We start from the raw sequence: 23,520 nt of genomic DNA on the forward strand, positions 1-23,520 counted from the left end.
AAAAAAAAAAGAGTTGTGATGCACAAGCTTAGTTGCTCTGCACACGTGGGATCTTCATGGATCAGGGATCAAACCTGTGTCTCCTGCATTACTTCGGAGCCACCAGGGAAGCCCCCAGAATTGGTTTGAAATCTCCTTAATTGTACACCTGTGGCAGATTCAGATCAATGTATGGCAAAATCAATACAATATTGTAAAGTTAAAAAAAAAGGGAAAAATAATCTCCTTAATTAACCAATGACAAGCTCACTTCAGGAAACACACCTCTGAAAGCCAACCAGTGATGGTGTCACGCTTTGAACGGGAGCTAATTAGCAGCAGAGTCACTTCCGTTAATACAGCTGAACACGTCAAGAGCACGCTTCCTGGGCTGATGCCAAACCCCTCCCGTGTCTGTCCAGCACTCCCCCAAACAAGCTCTTCATTTCACTGAGTGACGGTCATTTTGATCATCTGGCTGATGGATACAGTGGGGTTCGCTATAACCTCTTTGTGTACATTTGAAATTGTTTGTAATAAACTTTGAATATGCATATTTTTAAAAATCCTTCCCCAAATCCCACCTCTCTCAATCTAAGTGACAAACCAGCTTCCTGGTTGCAGATGCTGAGCAGGGGTCTCCTCCTCTGATGCCCCGCCAGCAGATTCTACCATGAGGATCAACGGCATGAACACAAGTCCCGTGTCTGAGAAGATGCCTGCTGCCCATCCTGCGCTCTGTGCCCATCTGTGTGTATCTCCATTGTGCCCCACCCTTAACTCTGTACACGTGGCTATTACCTTGCAGAAACTTCTTCCTGAAAGCCTGGAAGCCTCTCGAGGTCTGGTTTCCAGCCGACTCCCTGATCGTGAGGCCTGTGATGTTGTCGAGTAAGAACAGGTCGGACAGGTTGGCGGCCGTGGGTGTCCTGGTGTTGTTCACAAACAGTCGCACGTGGGCCGATGGCCACTCACTCTGCACAGATACCTAGGACAGGAGGGGAAGTGAGGCCAGACTCGCTGTTGAGCCCGACTTCCCAACGTAAGGCCCCAGCTTGAGCTGCACCCACTAGGTCTGCAGGCAGAGGGAAGGGACTACAATCTCATGAAGGTTCTAGAATTCATCAGGTCTGATTTCAAAGGCCCTGGGAGAATTTTGACTCCCACTTGACAAGTTGTTGCTCAGACCGGTTCAAAGAAACCAGAACCCTGAAATGCAGTGAAACCACAGAGAAACTTAGATGAAAAAACATCCATGCGTGAGACTACAGTGGGGAGATTGTCACAACTGGGGTCACCAAGAAAAACAAGCTGCAGCGCTTTCTTAATCCATTATTTTGAAGATTCAGCCCCAGCCAGTCCGGGCCTCTGACTGTCATTTGATCTCCAAGTTTGCCCTGAGCTGGTCTCCTGTCTCCTGGCCAGTCGCCTTCTGGGTTCTGCCCACCCATGTGTTTGCACAGCTCAGTTATTCAGAGCCAGTGGCCCGTCTCCAGCTTGGCTCCCCACCTGGTCTCTGACACCGTGTCCTGCCCCCTCTCTCAAAGCCTATTTCCCACCATTCCTGCCCTTCCTTCACCCCAGCTCTGCTGAAAGAGACAGAGAAGCTGAGAAAAGAGAGAGAAGTCATGTACACCCCCAAGAAGAATGAGCTCTGGATTGTAATAAGTGAAAAAAGCAAATTGTAAAACTTGGTATATAGGGTACTGTCACCTACGTAAAAAGGGGAAGAAAGAAGGTATGTGTATGTACGTGCACATGGGCATGCACACATACTCATAACTACACCCATGTAGCAGGAAGCATTTCTAGTAAGACACATGAGAAACTGGTAGCTACAACTGCATTCCAGGAAGTGCAGCAAGAGAGCCAAGGCCTGGGCCGCAAGAGAGCTGTGCAGTACACAGTTAACTAAGCAGAGGTGGACTGTCCAAACCCCGCCTATCCCAAAGAGAGGACCAGCTCCTGGGAGACTGGCCCTTAAAGCCCGTGGAATATCTTGTCTGGAAAGAGTGTCTTGCTATACTTATGGCCTTGGGCCACCCCAGGTAGTCTGTGCTAACCATGTGATTCATGGTGAGGGCCTTGGGCAAAGCTGTGTTCAGGTGACCTGAGTAACTGAGGTCAGTGACATGAGTGCTCCATGCCTACATGATGGATCCTCAATAAGAATCCTGGACTCCACGGCTTGGGTGAGCTTCCCTGGTGATGTCACACACCACTGCTGGGAATAATTAAATGCTGCTCCTTCAGTTCCACCAAGAGAAGACCAGGTGTCTCGGGCCTGGTCTCCCCAGAACTCTGTCCTACGAGCTCTTGGCTTTGCTGACTATAATCTATATCATTCTGCTGTAATAAACTGTGACTGTGAGTAGAGCAGTTTTTCTGAGTTCCCTGAGTCCTTCTAGGGAACCATTGAACCTGACGATGGTCTCGGGGACCCTCAACACAAGGATCATGTGAAGGTCATCTCATGAGATTAGTAAGAATCAAAGACCTAAAAGACATTACATAAATTTGTAAACTGTTGACATCATACCAATGTTAAAATCTGGGAGAAAATACATGCTTTCTTTCCCATTTTAAATAATCACAGAGGATTTTCAGTAATGATTTTGTTGTTACCAAAAAAATCTTAGTCTGGTGCTTCCATATAAAATATGAGATTCCTGTGGGTCACTTCATCACCCGTGTTCAGATACGGGTAGACGGCCACGTGATTTGCCAGTTCTTTAAATACATAACTCTACTAATATACATTTTCAGCAAATTCAATTACTTTCTCTTTAAGTATAAACCACAGATGAATACTCACCACTGCACATTTCTGAAAAATTACTCCATTCTCAGAAGTCCCTTGAAAGTCTCTTGAAATGTCTCCATACTACAATAAAATATAGAACTTATTAGAAAATGAAAAACAGTTCATGCTACATATGTTAAATAAAAGTACAAGATGAACTTTTAAAAGTGGCGGGAGGGTAGAGGAACTTTCCTGGTGCCCCAATGGTTAAGACTCCATGCTTCCAATGCAGGGGGTACAGACTAGATGCCTGATCCGGGAACTAAGATCCCACATGCTGTGGGATGTGGCCAAAAAATGAACAAGTAAAAGGCAGGGTAGAAGGGTTACTTCTGCAGTCATGCATTTTGACCCTGAAGATTTTTCTTTAAGTCTTACAGAACTGGAACTTAAAATCTATGAATAAAGAAAAATGTGGACATGTGATGACACGGGGCTATGTCCTGTTCTGAAGTGCATGTCAATGACATCATTGTCACAGGGACTCAGCGAAGCAGGGCCGATGCTTTAGCAGGAGGAATGTGAGCAGAGCTATGGAAAAGTCCTTTAAGGATTGCTCACATGTCCTGGCTTCCTAGGCCTTGTCGTTGTTCACTTGCTAAGTCATGTCCAATTCTGTGCCATCCCATGGATTGCAGCATGCCAGGCTTGAGTTTGCTCAGATTCATGTTGACTGAGTCAGTTATGCTATCTAACCATCTCATCCTCTGCCTCCTCCTTCTCCTTTTGCCTTCCATCTTTCCCAACAACAGGGTCTTTAGTAGTAAAGAATTTGCCTGCCAATGCAGGAGACGCAGGAGATGCAGGTTTGATCCCTGGATCAGGAAGATCCTCTGGAGGAGGAAATGGCAACCCACTCCAGTATTCTTGCCTGAAGAATCCCATGGACAGAGGAGTTTGGTGGGTTACAGTTCATGGGGTCTCAGAGTCGGACAAGGCTGAGCAACTGAGCAGAACAGCACGCACATGTCCTGAGTGGGGCACGCGAGCCACACAGCAGGAACCTGGTGAACATGGACCATGGTGTGTTGAAGTGCTTCTTGCAAGCTGGATCTCTCATTAACAGGTAGAGAATCCACCCAGGATTGGCCTCTTCCAGCCCCATGAGGGGCTTCCCTGGTGGCTCAGTGGTAAAGAATCTGCCTGCAAAGCAGGAGACCCGGGTTTAATCCCTGGGTCAGGAAGATCCCTTGGAGAAGGGAATGGCTACCCAGTCAAGTATTCTTGCCTGGAAAATCCATGGATAGAGGAGTTTAGTGGGCTACAGTCCAAGGGGTTGCAAAGAGTTGGACACGACTGAGTGACTCACACACACACAGCCCCATGACACCTCCCCTGGAAACCAATGGAAAGCCAGGGCTCACCCACTGGATGCCAGCTCCATTGCTCCTTGTAAACATAGCTGATACCTGTTCATTTTCATCCTTGAACATGCCCCTTGACTCCAGGCCATGCATCCCCACTGTCTGCCCCGTCCACCTTCATCTGCGGTGGGTGCAGCCATACTCTGAATCAAAGACCAAGGCAGCTCTCAGTGATACCGATAATCCTAACAATGGCTATTCTTGCCCAAGTGCCAGGTGTATGCCCATCACTGTACACACATGAATTCTATTTCTCCCACTTTACAGATGAGGAAACTAAGGCTCATGGAGGTTAACCACTTGCCCAAGGCTGCACAGGTAGGAAGCTTGGACTCTACCCAGGCAGTGTGCTGGTTATAGCTCCATATGCTATTATAGGATCGGTATAGGTAGGTACAGGGATAGATATAGCTCCATATGCTATGATTCTTCCGTAGGGCACACTCCTCCACAGTGTGACTCTCTCATTGGCTATTGTATAGAAATGAACAAAGACGCAGAGAACAGAAGTGATGTTCTGAGAACACTTTGACCACAGGCAGCAGCATGAGCTGTTGAGGGCTTTGATTCTGGTTGAGTCTCTGTCCATGACCTCACCCTCATGCTTTGACGTTCCAGGACCCCAGCAAGTCCTTGAGGGCAGACATCTGGCTTTCTAGCCTTCAGATCCCCACACAGTATCCTGCATATGACAATCAGATAAACACAGTTTGTTGGGCAAAGACACACAGGAGGGGGATGGAGCACAGACTGGAAAGCTGATGACCACCATGGTGGCTGGATGCAGCTCGTCCTGAAGCCCAGGACCTGGGAAAATGACCCTATTTGGAAAAGTGGTCTTTGAAGATGTAATTAAGCCAAAGCTCTCAAGATGAGATCATTCTGGGTTTAGGTGGGTTGGCTTTAGCCAGGTCCTAAATCCAATGACGTGTCTTCATTAGTGACAGAAGAGAAGACACACCCACAGAGAAAAGGACACAGAAGGTGAAAGCAGAGTATGACAGTAAATGATAGGTGTCAGCTGGCTGGCCATGGTTCCCAGATACTTGATCAATCACCCCCTGACGTCACTGTGAATGTATTTTTAGAAGAGATCTAACGTTTAGGTCAGTGGACTTTGAAGGAAGCTAATGACCCATCATAGTGTGGGTGGGCCTCACCCAATCAGGTGAGGTCTTAACAAAAATGATGAAGGTTTCCCCTAAGGAAATGTGCATTCTGTGCAGAGACCTCTCCAACTTGAGTATCAGCTCTTTCTTGGGTTTCCAGGCCACACTTGCAGATCGTGGACTTTGCCAGCCCCCACAATCACATAAGCAATTTCTTGAAATAAATCTCCCCCTCCCTCCTTCACATACGTGTGTGTGTGTGTGCGTGTGTGTATACACACATCCTACAGGTTTTGTTTCTCTGTAGAATCACAATATAAAGATTGGAGTGATGCAGCCACAAGCCAAGGAAAGCTCCCGAAGCTGAAAGAGATAAGGATGGATTTTCCCCTACAAGCTCCAGTAAAAGCACAGCTCTGCTGACACCCTGACTTTGGCCTTCCTGCCTCTAGAACAAAGAGAGAATAAATTTCACTGTTCTAAGTCACCATGTTGGTGATAATTTGTCACACAACTATCTAATACAAAATGTAGGAGACTAACACAAAATGTAGCCAAGGGCCAAGGAGGAGATTGTCACCGTGGTAGCCTGTTGGCTGAACCCAGTGGTTCTCAAGCCATTATAAATCATGACAGCTTAGGGGAGAGTCAGCCTCATGTGGCACCAACACATTACACAGAGTATGAGGAACACTGGGAGCAGGGACAGTGGCTAAGAGCAGGGGCCCCACATCCTAGTTCTGCTGCTTCGACCTGTGGGACCCTGAGCAAACTCCTTAATCTCTCCAATCTTCAGTTCCTATCTGTAAAAAGGGAATAAAAATAGTACCTGTTTAAGAAACTCATAATGAGGCTCCAGTGAGATTATGCATAGAAAGCGCTAAGCCTATGGTTTTTCCAGTAGTCATGTATGGATGTGAGAGTTGGACAATAAAAAAGGATGAGCGCCCAGAAATTGATGCTTTCGAACTGTGGTGTTGGAGAAGACTCTTGAGAGTCCCTGGGACTGCAAGGAGATCAAACCCCTCCATCCTAAAGGAACCAGTCCTGAATATTCATTGGAAGGACTGATGCTGAAGCTGAAGCTCCAATACTTTGTCCACCTAATTCGAAGAGCCGACTCGTTAGAAAAGACCCTGATGCTGGGAAAGATTGAGAGCAGGAGGAGAAGGGAATGACAGAGGATGAGATGGTTGGATGGCATCACTGACTTGATGCACATGAGTTGAGTCTGAGCAAACTCCGGGAGATAGTGAAGGACAGGGAAGCCTGGTGTGCAGCAGTCCACGGGGTCGCAAAGAGTCGGACACGACTGAGAGACTGAACAACAACAACATGCCTGGCGAGTGGAAAATAATTTTTAAACATTTGGCACTATTATCGGTAGCAGCGTTTTTATAACAGGTGCAAGAGAATCGATCCAGTTAAAGCAAAACCCCATGCACTGCTTTAGAACCAGCAGATAAAGCTGCCTAATGCTCAGATTCACACATCCTATTCATCTAAATACTGTATATTGTATAGAAGAAGCAACTCTCTGTAAAGAAAAATGGATTTGCTCCCTAATGATAACTATATTTAGTGAAAGAGAAGGAATAGGTGTTTTTTGGAGGAGGAACAAAAGCCTGTGACATTTTCTACACAAGTGATCCAAAACCAGTTTCTTTACAACTTCTGATATGTCTTTAAAAGAACTGAACATGTTACTTACCAGGCGGTGTGTTACAGCAGAGTCTCTTTTAAACAAGGTCTTCCTAGGCCATGAGTGTGTAAAAGCAAAGACGGAATGAACCCACGGCCCACTAGAGGCTGAAGAAGCCAGGGGTGGGTTAAAGACTTCAATTTCCTTACTGAATTTCATTCCGAATGGTGCCTCCTCTGCAAAACAGCAACGTGCACGCATTACATAATACAAAAAGGCAGTGGTTAAACTCTAGAAGCAAACCACATGATACATGGCAGGCGTTTGGAAAATCTTCACTGAGTAAGTGGACGAGAGTGTGAATGAAGGAATGACTTATCTCTTTGCCAAGGTGAGAAGTTCTCATTGGGAGCCATAGAGCTTAAGAAGAGTTTCGTCAAGTGTGTGCTTCTTACCTGATCTGTAGGCTGAAATGTACAAGCCTGGCCCCCCTCTAGACCGGCTGAGTCAGAACCACTAGGCGAGGGAGGAGGCATGGGTGATTCCTACACACTTAGCATCAGAGGGCCCTGGGTTCCAATCCTGGCTGCCACTCGCCAGCTGTGGCCTTGGGAAAACCTCTAACCACTCTGTAAATTTCTATTTTGAAGTGACCAGCATTGTGGAGTCATGCCTTTTCAGCATTTATCTTCTATCCAAGTACAAAGTGTATATAGGCCGAGAATGAATCCTGTTTCTCACTCCTCCTTACACAGAATATTGATAGCAAGGTCTTTAGAACTGCTTTAGAACCCCTTTTATAGAATTTCTAAATAAATGTAGGAAAAATTAAAAAAAAAAAAAAGAATGTGGAACTGGATCCTGGATAAAATCAATATCCTTTTTCCCAGAATAGTATCTGTGGTTCAGTTCACGATGTTGGAATGGGGACAAAGGCCCTCACCATGGAAAACAGCACACGCTTTCCCAGGCTGGCTGCTCAGTTGGGACTCTTCAAGTCAATCACACAAGTGGGACAGAACACCCACCTCCAGACCCCAGTCCAGTCCTTAGGGCTAAAGGACAAAGACTCACTGGACTTCAAATCTTAAGGCCACTCTGGGCTTTGTCTCTGGTGCGGGTGTCTAAGCCCCTGCTCCTCCAGGAGCTCAGAAGGCCCAGCCGTGGGCTCTGATGGAGACCTGAATGAGGACAGACATTGTTACTGTCCACAGACAGTACAGAAGGAAGTCAAGCTCTGACCTGACCATCCTCCCACTGCGTCACTACCCAGCGGTCTCCCCACTACTGTGCTGTCATGTGGGTCATCGGTCATGACTCTGCAGCTGTTTGAATGCACCCTGGCTCCCTCTGTTTCCTTCTCCTGCTAATTGCTACTTCTCAGGACTCAGCTGAGACTCAACACCTCCTCCAGGAAGCCCTCCCTGAAGCCTTCCTGGTGACCTAATTCCTCCACCCTCTGCTCTCACTACAACCACAGTCCTAAGTACACTGCCCTCCCTTATCCAAAATGTCTGCTTAATGAGTGACTAAAAGTTCTCTGTGATTATGGTGATATCACCTCAACCTATTTTACTCAAATGAAAACACTGGATTTTGTAAACTTTTGTAAAGTCTTTTGCAAAGACTGCTTGTTGTTCTTCAGTTGCTAAGTTGTATCTGACTCTTGGCAACCCTGGAGATTGCAGCATGCCAGGCTCCTCTGTCCTCCACTATCTCTTGGGGTTTGCTCAAATTCATGTCCATTGAGTCAGTGATGCTATATAATCATCTCATCCTCTGTCATCCCCTTCTCCACCTGCCTTTAATCTTTCCCAGCATCAGTGTCTTTTCTAACGAGTCAGCTCTTCACATCAGGTGGCCAAAGTATTGGAGCTTCAGGTTCAGATCAGTCCTTCCAATGAATATTCAGGACTGATTTCCTTTAGGATTGATTGGTTTGATCTCCTTGCAGCCCAAGGGACTCTCAAGAGTCTTCTCCAGCAACACAATTCGAAAGCATCAATTCTTGAGCGTTCAGCTTTCTTTATGGTCAACTCTCACACCCATACATGACTACTGGAAAAACCATAGCTTTGACTATTCAGACCTTTGTTGGCAAAGTGATGCCTTTGCTTTTTAATACACTGTCTATGTTTGTCATAGCTTTACTTCCAAGGAGCAACTTCGTGGCTGCAATCACCATCCACAGTGATTCTGGAGCCCAAGAAAATAAAATCTGTCACTTCTTCAACTTTTTCCCCCTCTATTGGCCATGACATGATGGAACTGGATGCCCTGATCTTAGTTTTTTTCATGTTGAGTCTTAAGCCAGCTTTTTTGCTCTCCTCTTTCACTTTCATCAAGAGGCTCTTTAGTTCCTCTTCACTTTCTGCCATAAGGGTAGTGTCATCTGCATATCTGAGGCTATTGATATTTCTCCCGTCTATCTTGATTCCAGCTTGTGCTTCATCCAGCCCAACATGTTGCATGAGGTACTCTGGATATAAGCTAAATAAACAAGGTGACAATACACCTTGTCATACTCTTTTCCCAATTTTGAACCAGTCTGTTGTTTAACGTCTGGTTCTAACTGTTGCTTTTTGACCTGCATAAGGTTTCTCAGGAGACCGGTAATATGGTCTGGTATTCCCATCTCTTTAAGAATTTTCCCTAAGTTTGTTGTGATCCACACAGTTAAAGGCTTTATTGTAGTCAATGAAGCAGAAGTAGATGATTTTCTGGAACTCTCTTGCTTTCTTCATGATCCAATAAAAGTTGGCAATTTGATCTCTGGTTCCTCTCCCTCTTCAAAACCCAGCTTGTACATCTGGAATTTCTCAGTTCATGTACTGCTGAAGCCTAGCGTGAAGGATTTTGAGCATAACATTGCTAGCCTGTGAAATGAGAGCAATTATACAGTAGTTTGAACATTCTTTGGCATTGCCCTTCTTTGGGATTGGAATGAAAACTGACTTTTTGCAGTCCTGTGGCCACTGCTGAGTCTTCCAAATTTGCTTACATATTGAGTGTGGCAGAGTAACAGAAGACCTAAAAAATACTTTTAACTCCCCTAGAAAATGAAATACATTTATCCCTGGAATAAAACAAGGTGTATTCATAACCTGTGTCAATTCTGGATGAAAAGTCTGTTCTGCCTTCCCAGGACCCCTCCCTTCAGGGTAGCCCCCCAACTAATCAGTAAGATTCTAGCTCAGTCTCTACAGACAAACCTGGATCTCAGCATATCCTGGTCCCCAGGAGGCCAGACTTAAGCCCAGAACCCAGAAGACTCTCCCCCCAAGTCCCAGTGATGGGACTGGGGACTGGCATGGAACTCAGACTGTGTCCATTAGTCTTCCCTGAACTTCTGTCGAGCTACAGAAAGTCTCTTCCTTTCTGCAAGTGGCAGCAATTACTTCCACATGGAAAGAAGGTCCCTGAGAATGACACTCATCAGACGAAAGCAGGAGCCTCAATGGAAAGTGAAAAGCAGAGCCCTGAGAACACTGTGCTCCTGGATCCGGGGCCTGTGCAGTCCAGCGATAAGGGTCAACACATTGCTCATTGCTTGGTTAGTTTCAGTTGGATTTCTGAAACCTGGTGTGGTAGACTTTCAGTGCATGCATACTCAGTTATGTCCGACTTTTTGCAATCCTGCCAGGCTCCTCCATCCATGGGATTTCCCAGGCAAGAATATTGGAGTGGGTTGCCATTTCCTTCTCCAGGGACCTTCTCGACCCAGGGACTGAACCCAGGTCTCCTGCATCTCCTGCATTGGCAGCCGGATTCTTTACTGCTGAGCCACCTGGGAAGTCAGGTAGACTGAGTAATGGTCCCCAAAGACACCCAGGTCCTAATCTCAGCAACCTGTAAATATGTTCTCTTATATGGCAACAGACTCTTTGCAGATACGATTAAATTAAGGACCCTTAGTTTAATTCATGGGGAAGTAACCTGGATTATCCAGGGGGCCATAAGTGTAATCCCAGATGCCTTACAGAGGGAGGCAGAGAGAGATTTGACAGGCAGAAGAGAAGGTCATGGGACCACTGCGGCAAGAAGCAACGCTGCTGGCTTGGAGGCTGCAGGAAGGGTCATGACCTGCAGGACTCAAGGAATGAAGCTCCAGATCCTGGAGAAGGAAGAATATTCTTCCCAGGGCCCTGGAGAGCGTGCTGACACTCTGAATCAGACCAGTTAAACTGATGTGAACTTTCGCCCTCCAGAACTATGTGAGAATACATCGATACTGTTTTACCACTAAATCCCTGATAACTTGTTACAGCAGCAAAAAGAAACTCACACAGTTGACTAATATACATACACTAAAACACATTCTGCGTTTTCTTCATCAGGCACCTTCAGGGGAGAATCAAGATTCCCCTTACCTGAATCATTATTGATTCTTGATTCTTACCAATTATTATTGAATCTTACCAAGAATCAATCACCACCTTACCTGAACTCAGATCTGGGCACCCCAGACCACTGCTGCAGGAGGGGACTCACAGCCCTTGCTCTGTAGGGTACATAGGTGAGCAGGCTGCCAGGGAGGCAGAAGCAGGAGGTCTATGGCTTTAGGGTCTGGTTCTCTCTCATGGTCAAATCAATAAAAAAATCAACCAAGAGAAAAACTTACCTGGAGTTGTAATGTGAGAGTTTTCCACACTGGGCCAAATCCCAAGGGGTAAGTCCTGAAAGTCCAAAGGCACAAAGACGTTATTGAAGAAAACGCTAGGAGTGGTTGAAAAGTCATCTCTAAATGGCCTGAATGGAGAGGAGCTGCACGTTTATCCTGACACCTGATGTAAATCTTTCTAAGTCAACCGTCTCCACCAGCCTCTGAGTAGAGGTTTATATAATCGCATTCCTGGAAGCTGTCTAGGGAGACGACACAGTGCAGTGGAAATTTCACACAGTTAGACCTGAGTTCGAACCCCGACTCTGCTTTTCACGAACCCTCTGATGCGGGGAGAGCCTCAAGCCTCTGAATCCCCAAAATCCTGCTCGTTTTCAGAGTGGTACATAAAACACTGGCCCGGGAGTTGGAGACCTAGATTTGAACTTGAACCATTTATCTGCTGTGTGTCCTTGGTCAAGTCTCTTAGACTCTCTGAGCCTCAGTTATTTCTTCTGCAAAGTGTAGAACTCCTCCCAGCTCGCTTCACCTTGTTCAGCGATGAAAACTTGTCCAAACGGGGCTCAGTCAACCCCTCCATCCCATCTTTGTGAAATAGTGAGCCCTAAAGAAGCCCAGAGCCCTCCACTATAAAACAGTAATAATAATCATTATCATGATTATTACTATAGTGTCTTGGCTAGAGCCCTTGAAACAGGCCAAGCCCCGTGCTGTGCACAGCAGGGTTATTCACGATAGCCTAAAGGTAGAAGGAACCTAATGCCCACTAATGGATGGATGGATAAGCAAAAGTGAAAGTGAAAGTTGCCCAGCTGTGACTGACACTCGGTGACCCCATGGACTATACAGTCCATGGAATTCTCCAGGCCAGAATACTGGAGTGGGTAGCCTTTCCCTTCTCCAGGGGATCTTCCCAACCCAGGGATCAAAACCCAGGTCTCCCACATTGCAGGTGGATTCTTTACCAACTGAGCTGTCAGGGAAACCCATCCAAAAGTGGTCCAGGCATAAAATGAAATATCATTCAGCCTTAAAAGGAAGGCAAATCTGTCACAGGCTACAACATGGATGAAACTTGAGGACATCAGGCCAAGTGAAATAAGCCAGTAACAAAAATGCAAACAGTGTATGATTCCACTTATAGGAGATATGTAAAATTCATAAGAGACAGAAAGTAGAAGGGTGGTTGTCAGGGGCTGGGGGACAGCAGAATGGGGGGTTGTTGATTAATGGGGACAGAGTTTCAGTATCACAAGATTAAAATAATTCTGCAGATGGAAACACAAAAATGTGAATGTATTTAACATTGCTGAACTGTACACTTAAAAAGGGATAAGAGGGTAAATTTTGTTGTGTATGATGGTGGTGGTTTAGTTGCTAAGTTGTGTCCGACTCTTTGGAACCCCATGGACTGTAGCCTGCCAGGCTCCTCTGTCCATGGGATTACCCAAGCAGGAATACTGGAGTGGGTTGCCCTTACCTACTCCAGGGATCTTCCCGACCCAGGAATCAAACCAGCGTCTCCTGAATTGCAGTCAGATTTTTTACTGATGAGCCACCAGGGAAGACCATTTTGTTATGTATATATTACCACAGCTGCAAATATAAATATATAAATAAAGCAGATCTATGATCATCTAGGAAAAAACTCTGAGATGTATCAAGTGAGATCACTGGATCACAATACGATGAATAATACAGTCTCATTTAATAAAAATGACACCTTATTTTATAAATATTTAATATATTGTTATATATTTGATAGTTATATTCACTTTATCTTTTATATAAATTATGTTAGTACATGTGCGTGCATGCTCAGTCACTAAGTCATGACCAACTCTTTTGTGACCCCATGGACTAGTAACCCACCAGGCTCCTCTGTCCATGGGATTTCTCAGGCAAGAATACTGAGTGGGTTGCCACTTCCTTCTCTAGGGGATCTTCCCGACCCAGGGATTGAACCTGAGTCTCCTGTGTCTCCTGCACTGGCAGGCAGATTCTTTACCACTGAGCCATCAGAGAAACCCCATATTAGTACATATAGTTACATACTTAGTAAGTTACTTTATTAGTACATATACTTATATATTTAGTAATTTGAAAATATATGTAGATATTTAACAATATGTTTAGTATTAATTACTTATAGATTTAATATATAGTTACATGTTTAACAATATGCCATATAATACCATAGATCATAACCATGCATTATTTTTAAAAGCCTAGGCAGGAGTATGCAGAAGTGTTAGCCTTGGGGGCTTGGGGACTGTGTGTGTGCAGTAGAAGGGGATCCCTGTCTCCACACCGCCTGTACTGATTTGTTCCTTGTAACAAGGAGCATGTGCCCATGTGTCACCGCAACAATGGCAAAAGTGACAATAGTAAGAGACCACGTGATGGGGGCCAGGACTCTCACGCCTGGTAGAAACACTGTCCCTGAGATCTCCCGGGACAGGTATGTGTGGCCAGAACAACCACTAGCTCATAACATGCTTCCAAAGGTAGAAACAGGTGCCATTTTCCCAGAAGAATGCCGTGTGCCAGACACTGTCTTTGCTGCCATTTGGCAGGAAAAAAGAAATCTAAGGGCTTCCATTCTAGGCCCTGCATAGGGACCTCCTTCTAACAAGTATAGTACGGTTGGGTGGGCAGGGAGGGTTGGGGGGATGGGTGGTGAGTTCATGGCAGAGCAACCTGGCCAGTGCTGGTTCAGCCAAGAGTTCAAGGTCAACAACAACAGCAGAGCATCCCAGAAAAATTCCTCTAAATTGCTTGTCCCTATTCCTGAAATTTAAGACCACACCATTCAGTTCAGTTCAGTTCAGTCGCTCAGTCATGTCTGACTCTTCGCGACCCCATGAATTGCAGCACGCCAGCCCTCCCTGTCCATCACCAACTCCCGGAGTTCACCGAGACTCACGTCCATCAAGTCAGTGATGCCATCCAGCCATCTCATCCTCTGTCGTCCCCTTCTCCTCTTGCCCCCAATCCCTCCCAGCATCAGAGTCTTTTCCAGTGAGTCAACTCTTCACATGAGGTGGCCAAAGTACTGGAGTTTCAGCTTTAGCATCATTCCTTCCAAAGAAATCCCAGGGCTGATCTCCTTCAGAATGGACTGGTTGGATCTCCTTGCAGTCCAAGGGACTCTGACCACGCCATAGTTTCCACCTTATCTAATATTTCTTCCCCTTTGACTGGGAGTCAGCTAAGGAATCATTTTTGTCATTTTGTGTTTCATTTAAGGAAACACTGACTAATTAGATCATTTTCACTGTGTGGGCAGACATCTGTTCCCAGCTTAATTTTTGGAAGCCAGGCAGAATTCCAAGCAACTCACAGTTATTTGACAGTTTTCCATCTTTGTTTCCACTGGTAGAAATAGCTTTCTTAAATATTCCACTCTTTCAAATAAGTTAATTAACAGTATCTTGAATTTATGTTCATGTCTAAGCTAATGTTCCCAAACTGGGAAAATTTCTAGTCAAAGAAAATTCCCAAAGCTGTTTTGTAGGACAAGGTGTTCTGTACATTACTTTTTATGTGGCTACATATCATTATGAACATAGAAACCACATTTTAATGTATCTAAATCTGTCTCCTTTGATGCTCAGAAATTGAATATGTGCTTAGAACCGTGGGGTATTTTTTTCACTGTAATAAACTAGAATGAAATCTGAAAACAACAACAACAAAACTAACAAAACAAATTAAAAAAAAACCCACAAACAGCCATAAGGCATGTTGCCAGATGCACCCAGATGAATCCCAACAGAAAGCACCCTGCAAAATCCCCACCCAGTCCTCCTCCAAACTGCCAAGGTCCTCACAACAAAGGAAGTGACAGCTACATGTAAAGTGATGTCCTGGGTGGGGGCCTGGGACCAAAAAGGACACTGGGTACAAGAACTAAAGAAATCTGAATAAACTATGGACTTTGACAATGGCTTGTCAAGGTTAGACCATTAATTGTAATAAATGTACCTTACTAGGGCTTCCCAGGTGGCTCAGTGGAAAAGAATCCGCCTGCCAGTGCAAGAGAAAAAGAGACACGGGCTCAATCTCTGAGTCAAGAAAGATGCCCTGGAGTAGGAAATGGCAACCCACTCCAGTATTCTTGCCTGGAGAATCCCATGGACAAAGGAGCCTGGCAGGCTATATAGTCCATGGGGTTGGAAAGAGTCAGACACGACTGAATGACTAAGTACATGTGTGTGCACGTATCTTACTAACATCAGATGTCAAGAGTAGGGGAAGCTGTGTGTTGAGGGGAATATATATGAATTTTCTGCACCATGTGTATGATTTTTCTAGAATCTAAAACTGTTCTAAATACTAAAATCTGCTAACTAAAAAAATAAAAGAATTAATTTGTGAGGTCTCTGAGGTGGACAGTGGTGCCACAGGGCACCAACTCCCACACACGTCTGCCTGTACCATCCCTGCCCCTGGAATTCTCCACCTATTCTTTCCCCAGCATTCGCCGCACAGCAAGCTCTGTGGCAGGTCCCTGACTTGATGGAAGGACAAAGGCCCCGCTCCAACAGACACTTCCACTCCAGGGAGAGGAGCAGGATACCAAGTGCCCAGGGAGCAAACAACTCAGAAAGGCCCTCTTAGCCGAGGATCCCTTAAGGTCTCATCAGTTCCTGGGTGTCACTAGCCCAGGGGTTCCTCTGGGGGCTCCTTGGCCACCGTGAGCAGCCTGGTCCCACAGAGACCATGCCAACCACCAGTCGATACCTCACTTCAATGTCCAGCCTTCCCTTCCCTGTGTGAAGCCCCTCTCCAAGATGACACAGGTCACCTGACAAGGTCATCATGACCTCGACGGTCTCATTTCACAGCCAGTTCTCCATCCCCATCGCACACAACTCACCAGCAGTATTTGGCATGTGAGTGCATTGGCATCTTATGGCTGCTGTAACAAGTCACTACGAACAGAGTGACTCAAAACAAATATATGCTTATTATCACATGGTTCTGGAGGTCAGGAGTCTCACATGGGTCTCACTGGACTAAAATCAAGGTGTCTGCAGGGCTGCATTCTTATCTGGAGGCTGTGGGGGAGCCTCTTTCAGCCTCTAGAAGCAGCCCATCCTCCTCACTTAATAGCCCCTTCCTGCATCTTCAAAGCCAGCAGCAGCAGGTTGACAGGCCTCACGGGGCATCTTCAAAGCCAGCAGCAGCAGGTTGAGGCCTCATGGGACATCCCTGTGACCTTCTTCCAAGGTTACATCTCCTTCGGACTCTCTCCTGCCTCCCTCTTCCATTTTGAAAGACCCTTAGGATTACACTGGTCCACCGGGATGATCTAAGGTCAGCTGAATAGTGACGTGAATTTCATCTGCAATGTCAATCTCCCTTTGCCAAGGGATGGAACATACTCACAGGCTCCACGGATCGGGATATGAACATCACTGGGGAGTCTGCTCTTCCCAAAATGCCTTCCTTCCTTGACCTGTGGGTCACAGCCTTGGTTTCCTTCCTATAAAATCAGCCACACTTTCTGATGTCCTTTGCTGAATCCTTTCTTCTTTCTGGTCTGGCCTTGGTATTGCTCCAGGCCTCTGCCCTAAGGCCTCACTCTTCCCAAACTATACTTACCCACAAGGAAAACTCAGCCAGGTCCTGGGTACACCGGGGTTAAAGGCATGTGTGCACTGACCACTCCCTGGTAAAGATCTCCAGCTCAGATTTCTCACCCAGATCAGGACTCGTCCATCACCACTCTGCTATACATCTCTACCTGGATGCCTCGTGGCAGGGGGCAGGGGTGGGGGGTCAAACTCAATAAGACCAAATCAGAATTCCTCATGGCCTTCTGAGGCTTCTGCATATGAGCTGACGGTATCCCTAGTCTTCTATGTGTTCAGGCCCAAGTCCTTGTTTTCATTCTTAACTCCTTCCTTCGTCTCTCTCAGTCTGCATCCAGTCACAGCAAACTCCGCTGGCTCTACTTTCAAATATATATCCCCAATCCAGCAACTTCTCAGCAGCCGTCCACTAACCTTACTGGTCCATTTCATCTCCATCATTTGCCTGGTCTCCTGCCTGCCTCTGTTCTTGGTCATTACTTTCACCGCTACCCTCTATCCTCTATTCTCATAGCTGCCACGGAGATGCTTTAAAAAGACAAATCAAAGCAGGTCACTTTTCTGCTCAAAACCCACCCACGGCTTCCAACAAAATAACAGTCGGAGTCTTAACCACTGTCCACAGGGCCTTTCCTGATGTGGCCCCTCCCCATCCTCTGGACCCACCTCCACCCGCTCCTCCTTCCTCCCCCCATCCCTGCTCTAATCACACCAGCCTCCTTGCGGTCCTGGACCACACCAAGCACATCCTGCCTCTGGCCTTTGTCCTCACTACAATCTCCTTTGGGAAGTTTTTCTCCAGAAGCACCCATGTCCCTCCCTCATTCCATCCAGGGCTCTGCTTAACTGTCACCGCCCCAAAGCACCTTCTCTGACCACCCTGTCCAAACAGCGCTCAAAGCCACCCCTTCCAGTCCACTCTGCCCACTGCACTTCTCTACAGCCTGAACTGCCGACTCCTGCACCACAGATTAACACCACTTGGCACCCTTCTCCTGGATTCTAAAGGGCAGAGACTGTCTTGTTCTCTCATATCTCACGCACCTAGGTCTTGATGCCTAGGTCTGAAGCCTAAAGGGCCGTCCATAAACACTCAGAAGACTCTTGCCCACTCAAGTCTTCACTGTCTCTCTCCTTCCAGCACACTTCCAATAGAACTTTCTGGGATGGTGGGAATGTTCTATGGCCTGGGCTGTCCAATATGGTAACCACTAACCTACGGGGCCACCAAGCACCTGCAATGTTTAGATTCAAACAGCCACAACGTGGCCAGGGCTACTGTACTGGACACAGCAGTTTCAGAACATCTGGGAAATGGTTGTAACTATTACCTCACCCTTTGCAGGAAGGGATAGATATTAATAATAAGTTAACACGAGCATTTACGCTCCGGTTTTCAAAGCACTCTTGTGAATGGCCTGGCAACAAATATCCACATGAATGTTCTGGCACTGACTTTCCAAAGGAAAGAGCAGTTGAGGACAGGCGGGTGGGCTCTGAATGTGAGAGCACAGGACGGGCCTGGGGGGCATGGCACTCTGGGTCTCAGTTTTCGGCAAAATGGGCCAGATACTTCCCATCTCAACGGCCAGGAACAAGTGAAAGGACCCTGTGAAAATGTTCATCATGAGCTTTCTAAAAGCTCAGAAAATCGACACAGTATTATTATTTTGTCTTCTCTAGTGAAAGCCTAAGAACCAATCATAGACAGTGAAAGAAATCTCATTTAAAAGACCTAAATATCTGCAGTGAGTATAGCAGGCACCCCGGGGCCTATACTTGGAAAATGCAACAGAATAAGAGGAGCCAGGCCCTGAGGAAGGGCTGGGAGAGCCACAAGGCAGCGATGGGCCGGACCACTGGACAGGCATTCCTGGGAGCAGAAGCCTGGATGTGCAACTGCAGTCAGAGTGAAAGTGGGTGTGAGCACGGGAGAAAAGTGATCAGATGTATACCACAGACAGGTCATCTAGAGGTCGGGGGGACATGAATGGTAGAACGCACAAATTAGGGGAGCGGGGATAACCCAGAGGAAACAGTCATCAGAGGCCAGAGGCTGAGGGAGCGGGGACTGAACCTAATAGAGGCAGCCTGGATGGGAGAAAGGCAGACATCTGAGATGATCAGGAGGAAAAGCAGTGGGCCTGGTGATCAGATTTGGGAGAGGAGGAGAAGGACGTATCTAGGATGTGAGCCAGAGCTCCGCGCCCTCCCAAGCTAGGGACACAGGGGCAAGGGAAGGCTACATTTGCGGTCGCAGAAAACTCCAGCCATTGTGCCTTTTATCAACTGCTGCACTCTTGCGGAGCACTCACCTGCGAAAGTCGTTCTATCTGCACTCCTGAACTCATCTAAACGCTCCCATCGACCCTCTGGGGTAGACCCTGCAATAGTTACGCTCACATCGACCCGCTGGGGTAGACCCTGCAATAGGTACAGATCAGAAGCGACCTGCCCTAGGTCTCAGAGCTCTTAGGTTGCCGAAGGGGATCGACCGGGCCGCCTATAAGGTCCAAGCTCTCAGCCACAAACCACACCTCTTTCCCCACCTTTCCAGGGCGTTTTCCGGCCACAAGCGGGATCCACCAGGGTTGCATCTTACTCAGATCCCGCCCTCCCTTTCGGGTAACTTCCCCAACCCAAAGGGGCCTCCCCGCCAGGAGCGTAGGTGAAGCCAAATCTCCGGAGTCAGACCCGAGACTGGGAGCGGGCCCTCCTTACCTGGGCGGTCCGCTCAAGCCCCGCCCCGGGAACGGTGTGGGGGTCCCGGAGAGGCTGTGGGCCCAGGGGGTGCTGGAGGGGAACCTGCCCCGCGGAGTCCCGAAACCTCGGCCAGCAGGCTCCCCGCCAGCACCCACGTGGCGCGCCCCGGGCCCCTCGGGGTATCCATCGCCCGCCTGGGTCCCGCGACCCCACAAGTGGCGGGTGCAGGCGGAGTTGGGGCAGCTTCCGGACCCCAGGCCCTGCCCCGCCGCCGCCGAGCATGCTCAGTGCGAACCTCCGCGGAAAGTTTTCTGGGAGCAAGACACTGGCATCTGGGCCTTGGCGGGCTAGCAGGAAGCCTTGGACCAAACTCGAGAGGGAGGGAAGGAAGGAGGGAGCCAAGCTGGCGAGGCCTGGGAGAAGTGACCACACTTGCGTTTCCTCGTGCTTCACCCGGGGGCTCTACCAAAATCAGATCGGGTGACTCCTGCTCCCAGAAAGTTGAGAGCCTCCAAGTGCTCCTCTGTTAATGCCTGCTCCGTTCTCTAAGTTTCAGCTCAGGCCCGTCTCCTCCAGCAAGCCTTCTCTGATACACAGTGGACGGACTCCCGAGTCTACGCAGGCGCAGCAGGCCCCCTTTCCTCTCTCCCCCTCCCGCCATTAGCGAACTGAGAAGCTTTTGGAGAAGGAGAACCAAAGGGGTGCAGGACTGCAAGGAGAGGGGCTGGGCGGGGAATTGGCAGCTCATGGCCAGAGGGCAAGGCCAGTTTTCGCGTCCTTTTAGGTTCAGTTCAACCCAGTCCGTTCCCACTGCCTGAGCCCTCGTTGTGGATGAGCCCTTGGACCAGCTCAAGGACCCATTCCCACAGCCCCTGGTCAGGCTGTGGAGGGATGTTCTACCTATACGGCTTTTCATTAGAATCCAGCTTGGCTAAGAGATGCCTGCGCGCACACGGGAGGATCCTGAGATACACCAAATACCAATTTGGGAACCAGGCAAATCATAATGATTGGCCAGAGGAAAACCCAAAGAAATCCCCCATATAGGTGACTGAAGCTGCCATGTGGGTGCAACTCGGGGACTCTCCATCTGAAAGTCTGCAGGTACTGTATTCCTTTTCCTCCTATAAATACTTTACTTGCTTCACTACTCTGTCTTTATGGAAATTCTTTTCTGCAAAGCCAGAGGGCCAGATCCCTTGTCACTGACTACGGGTCAGGTGGCCAGGATCCAGTGCTTTCACTGCCATGACCCAGTCCAACCTCTGGCTGGGAACCCAAGCCCTGCTCCAAGCCATGCAGGCAGAGGCCAGACACTGGGGACCTACCTCTCTGGGGACACCAAGAGGGGAGCTCCTGTCTGGAGCCAGGAGTCAGCAGCTGAAGAATCTCCCAGAACTCTCCATGGGGGCAGGGGGTAGGGCTCTTATTCCCCTGGGCCCTCAGGGACAGCTCATGCCTCTTCAGTCTCAGGCAGGAAGTCCGGTGCTTGTAGCCTCCTACTCCTACCCCTCCAATAGGCCTTTCCTGACTTCACAGGGACAAGACAGTGGGGTTTGGGAACCTGAGAATTTATTAGCCAAGCTTTCCCCATGGGGTTCACTGCCCTCAGTGGTACCCAGCATGTGCCTGGAGTGAGACAAGGCAAAAGGCTGAATGCTGGAGCATTAATTCTTTTAGAAATTTAGAGGATGATTTCTACCTTAAAGTAAAATGCAAACACTACAGTTACCAAGTCCAAGCTCCCTCTGCTCGCCACACAACGGGACGATGGATCTGAGACACAAGGTGTTGAGGCAAGGAAGACGACAGTTTGGAAAGCCAGCTGATGGAGAAGATGACAGGTTAGTGCCTAAAAATAACCATCTTGTCAGGGCCTGGTTGCCAGGTTCTTTGATGGATCAGAGATGGGAGGGAGGTGAGGAAACAAGTAAAAAGACTACTCAGTCCTTGCAAATTCCCCTAGAATAGCAAGCCTTAGGCAGGAGGATGTGTTAGTTTCACTTCCTTGCCGTCCTTCACACATAGGCAGATCAGGTTATCTCCCTGAAGCAGGCCATCATGTATGTTTATCATAACAAAAAAAAGGCTAGAGTCACAGAAGCAGATCCAGTGTAGATTTAAAATTAGCCCTTCCTGATTACACCATACTTTAAACTTTTTATTTTGTATTGCAGTACAGCCTATTAACAAACAATGTAACAGTTTCAGGTGAACTGTGAAGGGACCCACCCATACTTACACAGTTGTCTGTTCTCCCCCAAACTCCCCTCCCATCCAGGCCACCCCATGACAATGAGCAGAGTTCCATGTGTCATACAGTAGGTCCTTGTTGGCTATCTATTTTAAACATAGCAGTGAAAATTAAAAATAAAAGCCTGAGTATCCAAAGAAATAGCCAGCGTAAAGCAAGAACGTCTGGTTTTTGCCCTCAGACATGTTCCCAAGAGTCTTGGAGATGCTCCTGGGGAAACATTTAAGAAGCACCGCATGGCAGAGAGTCTGAGTCCTAAAGCCAGACAGACACAGGTGTGACTCTATCTACCCCATTTCCTATTGCAAGACCTCGAACGAGCCACGACTCCAGTCTAGCTGTCAGTTTCTTCATTTATACAAAGTAAATCTACATAGCAGTTCCCATCTTGCCAGCTTGGAAGGAGTGAAGAGGAAATGATGGAAAACCCAGAAACTTGAGCTGGATGTTGAGGGAGGTGAGGAAACAAAGTAAAAAGACTATTCAATCCTTGCAAATTAAAAGGACATGAAACCGCTCTCTGTTGAAACAGGTCCCTATGTTACCTCTGCTCTGGCCCTCATAGGGAATTAAGCTCCAAAGGGTAGAAGTGTGTGTGTGTGTGTGTGTGTGTACCCCAGCAGCCAGAATGAGAGCTAGCATCAGCACATGTTGCTTATAGAAAGAACAGATGCTGAACTCATCTGCCTATCTCCCTGCAAGATGCTCACTGCTGGACCTTGTCTGGTTGATGGCTGGCCTGGTGCTGGTTCAGACAGTAGGGTCTCTGGGTAGGCTGAGTGAATGAGTGACCACGTGGCATCTCCGTGGCTAGCCAGGGCTGGATGTAAGCATCTCTCTATAGGTTGTCTTAGAGGAAAGCATTGACCATCCCCGAAGAAACTAGCAGTAAAACAGGAGCCTTCAGGCAAACAAGTTCAGAGGCAGGGCCGGACAGTGCGACCCAAGGATGGCCAACTGCTAGAGGTCATGGGGCACGGCTGAGTCAGACCAGCAATGAATCACTCACCGCAGACCCTGATCCTCACCAAGAGGATAGTAACGCCCATCTCAGAAGGCTGGTAAGAAAGTTACTTGGATCATCAAGCTAAATGCTTAACAAATTCTAAGCACTCGATAAACTGAACCGAGCAACACCCTCCTCGCGTGAAGACCTGGCTGAGGTCCCCGGCCCCGCTGGAATTCAGAGCCCTCTGCAAAACAAGACTCCTCCCAGAAGGTTCTCCTCGCTGGGAAGCGCGCCTCTGGCCGGGCATGCTCAGTGCAAAAGGCAGGGCCGGAGGCGGGGGTGGCTCAAAGTTTGGAGCAAACGGTCCAGGCTCCTCCCTCCGGCTAGGCAGCTCCGGAAAGCAAGAGAGAAGCAGGAGGAGGAGGCTACACAGGCCGGAGAAATCGACAGAGTGCACCGCGCCGCCCCGCTGGCCCCGCCGGGATCTGGAGTCCGG

The 23,520-nt window shown here is 47.8% G+C and overlaps 2 protein-coding genes across 2 annotated transcripts in view; one reads left to right on the forward strand and one right to left on the reverse strand.

Moving 5' to 3' along the window:
- EVC2 (Ellis van Creveld syndrome 2) overlaps positions 1-19,920 on the reverse strand; it is a 164,665-nt gene extending 144,745 nt beyond the window's left edge. The window contains exons 1-5 of the mRNA XM_010847786.1: positions 19,840-19,920; positions 11,519-11,573; positions 6,967-7,133; positions 2,795-2,863; positions 781-967 (exon numbers count right to left, since the gene is read on the reverse strand). Coding sequence (XP_010846088.1) covers positions 781-967; positions 2,795-2,863; positions 6,967-7,116 — 406 coding nt within the window. The 5' untranslated portion in view covers positions 7,117-7,133; positions 11,519-11,573; positions 19,840-19,920. The remainder of the gene's footprint in view (positions 1-780; positions 968-2,794; positions 2,864-6,966; positions 7,134-11,518; positions 11,574-19,839) is intronic.
- Positions 19,921-21,591: 1,671 nt separating this feature from the next.
- Positions 21,592-23,520, forward strand: part of EVC (Ellis van Creveld syndrome) — a 104,283-nt gene continuing 102,354 nt past the window's right edge. Inside the window, exons 1-2 of the mRNA XM_010847795.1 lie at positions 21,592-21,665; positions 23,412-23,514. Coding sequence (XP_010846097.1) covers positions 21,592-21,665; positions 23,412-23,514 — 177 coding nt within the window. The remainder of the gene's footprint in view (positions 21,666-23,411; positions 23,515-23,520) is intronic.

Source organism: Bison bison, unplaced genomic scaffold (assembly GCF_000754665.1).
Source record: "Bison bison bison isolate TAMUID 2011002044 unplaced genomic scaffold, Bison_UMD1.0 scf7180017864255, whole genome shotgun sequence".
Lineage (NCBI taxonomy): Eukaryota > Metazoa > Chordata > Mammalia > Artiodactyla > Bovidae > Bison > Bison bison.